This window comes from Penaeus chinensis, chromosome 40 (genome assembly GCF_019202785.1).
Source record: "Penaeus chinensis breed Huanghai No. 1 chromosome 40, ASM1920278v2, whole genome shotgun sequence".
Taxonomy (NCBI): domain Eukaryota; kingdom Metazoa; phylum Arthropoda; class Malacostraca; order Decapoda; family Penaeidae; genus Penaeus; species Penaeus chinensis.
Window position 1 is genome coordinate 2,493,026 of NC_061858.1, and position 5,000 is coordinate 2,498,025.

A 5,000-nucleotide genomic window follows, 5' to 3' on the forward strand; every position below is an offset into this window, starting at 1 on the left:
CAGCCGAGTCAACACGCGTTGTTTGTGAATTTCCAGAATGGTTAATGGCCAATACAAGCAAATGTGCCAGACATCAAAGATCCTATAGTATTATGACAAAGTATAGTGCGGAAAGAGTAAAAAATAAATTAAGTGGAGAGAAGAAGGGATAAAAAAAGACCCTGCAACATTAGCTGAGGCGAGGGCCGGGGTTCAAGGCAGAGGTGATCCCCTACTTTGGGCCTCAGTCTCCGCCTCCTAAGCCCCCCACGACAATAAGGGCACGGAATGCGGGGGCGGGGTGGGACTCCGTCTGTTTGTCTGTTGCTCTGCCTGCCTCTGTCCGTCTGTCTGTTGTTTTTTGTGCCCGTGTCTCTGCGGATCACTCTTCCTATCTGTCAGTTGCCCGGTCAGCCTCTTTGGTCTCGTCTGCCTTTTTTGTCAGTCTTTCTGTGGCTCGTTGTCTGCCTTTTTGTCAGTCTTTCTGTGGCTCGTTGTCTGCCTTTTTGTCAGTCTTTCTGTGGCTCGTTGTCTGCCTTTTTTGTCAGTCTTTTTGTAGCTCGCTCTAGTGGGTTAGGAGAGGAGGGATGATGCGGCTGAAGCATGGGGGGGGGGGGGGTGAAGAAAGGGGAGTAGGGGGGACATGAGGAGGAGGAGGAGGAGGAGGAGGAGGATGTCGCCAGTTATGGTTAATGGTTAATAGTTAAAAGCAAAATAAATGTGCTAGTTATCTAAGGTCATGTAGCACTATAGTAAATGGTAGTGAAGGATGGTTGAGTTCGTGATTAGTTGTTAAAGTTGGGCAAAGGAATTGACGAGTAAATGGGTTAAGGTTGGGTAAGGTAATGTATAGGGGTTAGATCAAGTGAATGATGTATATGCATTTGAAGAATGAAAACAGGTTGTCAAAGCAGAAAGTGTGAGAAGTTGTGGGAGGGATCACGAAAATCGGTCCCATTTGGCTGGGCTAAATAGATTATTTTAGAATTTTGTATAGATGGGGGTAGTAGAAGGACGGGGGCATGTGGAAGAGGGAGTAGTGTTGAGGGAGGTAGTGTTATGGGGAGGTGGACAATAAGGTTGTAAGGTAGTAATAAGGGAGGATGGGGTAGTTGATGAAGAAGGTTGTGGGGGTATAGTTGTTGAAGTTGAGCATGTTGGGAGTAGAAATATCTCCTGGGGTGTTGATTAGGGTGGATACTGTACTAGTCGGCATTGAGGAGGGGGTATTAGTTGTAGTGTTCAGAGCCGTGGTCAAAGGAGAGCCTGGGGTCAGGGAATCGGGCGAGTTTGAATTGGTGGAGCTATTTGATAAAGAGGCAATTGCCTCTAATAATGGTATGGTTAATGGTTAATGGTTAATAGTTAATGGTTATTCACTGTTGGCCATGATAAGCCTGGAGTATGTTGGGGAGAAAAATGGTCCACCCCTCAGGGTCGCTTGAGGGGTAAGGGCTAGACAACTAAAGCAGGGGAATACCGTGCCCATGGCTCCCTCAGGCCGTTCAGGACAGGCACAAAGTCAGCCTTTCATCCTTTCAGCACGGCTCTCACACCTTAGGAAGTGGATAGTAGAAGGGGTTGGTGAAGGGACAGAAACGAAAAAGTAGGAGGGGAAAAAAAAGACCATGCAAAATTTGTTGAGTCGAGGGCTGAGTCCCAAGGTTGGGGCAAGGGATTGTGGGGGGGGGGGGGTCGCCAGTTATTTTGAGTATAAAAGAAATGGGAGTAGAGAGAATGGAGTGTGGTTGAGGTGAAGACATGTTATCCTGGGTCATGATTAGATAAGTTTTGAAGGTCCCCAGAGCTTCTGCAGTGGAGTCGGTTGGGGAGGTCTGAGAATGGTTAATGGTTAATGGTTAATGGTTAAAAGCAAAATAAATGTGCTAGACAGCTAAGGTCATATAGCACTATAGTTAATGTTAGTGAAGGATGGTTGGGTTAGTGATTAGTTGTTAAAGCTGAGTTAAAGGATTGGTAAGTGAATGGGTTAGGGTCGGATGAGGTAATGTAAAGGGGTTAGATCAAGTGAAGGATATATATGTGTTTGAGGGAGGAAAACAGGTTGTCAAAGCAGGAAGTGTGAGATTCTGTAAGGATGTCTGATAAGTTGGGATGTCTATGTAGGGAGGACGTGGGCATGACAATAGAATATGTGGGACTGAAAGAGGAACATTCGGAAACCGCGAATGTTCCAATGAAGGATAGTTATACTTTCGTTGATTTACTGGCAAAGATTGCAGTGCGTATTGGAGAATTTGAAGGGGAAGGTGCTAGAGGGTGGGATAAAGAATGAGGTTGGGGAGGTGGTGTTGTATCAGGAGGGGTGTCGGGAGGAAGAGGGTCTGGGGAAGAGGGTACTTGTGACATGAGGGTTTCACGTGTGTATCCAGGAGGGAGTGGAAGGGATAGAGGGGATAGTGGGAGGGTTAATATAGGTGGGGCTGGAGTCAGGGGGAATGGGTTTTGTTGGGATGGGGTAGGAAGATTGGGTGTAGGGAGAATATGAGTAGGAGGAGGATGGATATTGGCAGTCACTTTGAGTGTGGAGGGAGCGGGAATTGTAGAATTTGAAGGTGGATAAGTATCAGTTTGGGATTCTATTATGTAGTTCTGGATATCTTCAAGAGTTTCTGTAATGGGGTTGGTTGTAGAGTTTTGTGAGATAAAGGTTTTCTTGTGATGGGGGGAAGATAAGTCTGGTGTCTGATAAATAGGGGCAAAGGAAGGTGGAGGTGATTGTGAGGTAGGGGAAGAGAGGGTGGAACGTTTATTCTGTCTGCTGCGGGTAGTGCGGGGAGGGAGAGGGGAAGGTGTTGGGGCTGTAGTAGAGATTGGGGTGTCTGGATTTAGGATGGGCAAAAGAATTTGACTGGGGAAGGTAGGAGGTAGAAGAGGGGAAGTTAGATGGAGGGGGCTTGGGTTTAGGAGAGGGTGTAGGAGCTTGGGAGGTAGGGGAATTGGCAGAGTGAGCAACATTACTGGAGTAGGGGGTAAGAGAAAAGCCTCGTCGACGCGCTTCCTGTCTGGCTTCACGTAGAGTGAGTCCAAGTCTGAATCTGAGAGTTGCTACCTTAGACTCAAATTTGTAGGTGGGGCAGCCTCTATAAAATACATTATGGGGGCCGCCACAGTTTGCACATGTACGTGATTGTGCAGAGCAGTTTGATCGAGTATGGCCAGGTTGGGCACATAGCGGGCATCTGGCTGTGGAATGACAGTGTTTGGCTGGGTGTCCTAAACACCAACAATTTTGGCACTGACAAGGAGGAGGTTGGTATGGTCGGACAGGTAGGGATTTCCCACCTATGTAAACATTAAAGGGAAGGTCATGTCTGCGGAAAGTAATTTTGGCAATGTTGATGGATTTCATACGATTTCCTCTGGGAGGAATGAAGTAGCATTGTACATATGTTGCATCATAGTCTGTGAGACAAGCGAGTAAGTCCTCTCCACAATTTGACCATTCTTTGTCATAGATTGGGCAATCTGTTGGGGAGATAGAGACAGTTCCGGTGCAAGTATTGAGGGTTGGATGAGGTTCTGTAGGGATGGGATTACCACATAGATCAGTTAGTTATGTTAATGCTATAGCTTGGTTTTCAGTTGTTACTGTGACGAGACGGGAGTGGTCGGGTCGGTTACGGAAAGAGACTTTGCCTACTTGTTTTTGGAGGCATTGTTGGAAGAGGGTGTTTTGAGAGTAGGGAGCTGTGGGAGGGATCACGAAAAATCGATCTCATTTGGCTGGGCTAAATAGAATATTTAGGATTCTTGTAGAGGTGGGGGTAGTAGAAGTACGGGGACGTGTGGAGGAGGGAGTAGTGTTGAGGGGGGTAGTGTTACGGGGAGGTGGGCAATAAGGTTGTAAGGTAGTAATAAGGGGCAGATGGGATGGTTGATGAAGAAGGTTGTGGGAGTAAAGGTGTTTAAGTTGAGCATGTCGGGAGAGTAGAAATGTCTCCTGGAGGTTGGTCGTTGATTAGGGTTGATACTGTACTAGTATGCATTGATGATGGGGGGAGTTGTTGCAGTGTTCGGAGCCGTGGTCAAAGGAGAGCTGGGATTGGGGCTATTTGATAAAGGGGCAAGCCTCATTGCCCCTAAGATTGGGGTTATGTCTTCATTATTGGCCATGATAAGCCTGGAGTATGTTTGGGATAAAAATAGTCCACCCCTCAGGGTCCCCTTGAGGGGTAAGGGCCAGGTATGGCAGGGGAATACCGTGCCCATGGTTCCTGACAAAGTCAGCCTTTCATCCTTTCAGCACGGCTCTCACACCTTAGGAGGTGGATAGTAGAAGGGATTGGTGAAGAAACTGAAACGAAAAGTATGAGTGGGAAAAAAGACTATGCAAAATTAGTTGAGTCGATGGCTGAGTCCCAAGGTTGAGGAATTCCCCATCATTGGGTCTCAGTCTTCGTCTCTTAAACCCCCCCACGACAACAACGGGCAAAGGATTGGGGGGAATTATTTGTCAAGGGGCTCAGTCCAATGTAGGGGGGGGGGGTACTGTTTATAACAATAGTTCTCATACCGTAATTATAAAGACCATATTTCGCTTAGGCATCGCCCAGTAAGCAAAAAACGAGAATATGGAAGGGGTGGGGGGGGGGGGCTGACCGTAAGGGACCAGTAAGCCGTCTGGGAACCCATAACTGCTATTTTAAAAAAGTGCTGATAATCTAAATAACCATCTTAATTATTTCCATACAATATTCTTAGGGAGTTGATAGCATTTGTTTGAATATAACGGTTTCTAAGCCAATTAGAACCTAATGATAAGCGATAATCAAGCCGTCTGCCTTTGATGTGGCAAAAGGCTAAGAAACTAAATTCTATATATATAGGCCTTCCTGCCCTTTATGTTATTTCCTAATTACTTTTATTTCAGGACATTGAGCGATTTGGACAGACTCCTGCTAAGTGAAGTGTAAGTGATTAGTTTGCTCATTTTAAGAAAAAAATAAAAATAAATTTGGAGTATTTTTTGCTTTATCTTTAGAACGAGAGAGAGAGAG

General features: G+C 46.2%; 1 protein-coding gene across 2 annotated transcripts in view; it reads left to right on the forward strand.

Annotated features, from left to right (window-relative positions):
- Window positions 1-5,000, forward strand: part of LOC125047297 (glycoprotein-N-acetylgalactosamine 3-beta-galactosyltransferase 1-like) — a 27,265-nt gene that overhangs the window by 17,796 nt on the left and 4,469 nt on the right. The window contains exon 8 of one of the 2 annotated variants that reach the window (XM_047645543.1): window positions 4,874-4,912. The exons of the other annotated variant lie outside the window; for it this stretch is intronic. Within the exon in view, the coding sequence (XP_047501499.1) occupies window positions 4,874-4,909 (36 nt within the window). The 3' untranslated portion in view covers window positions 4,910-4,912. The remainder of the gene's footprint in view (window positions 1-4,873; window positions 4,913-5,000) is intronic. 2 annotated transcript variants of the gene reach the window in all.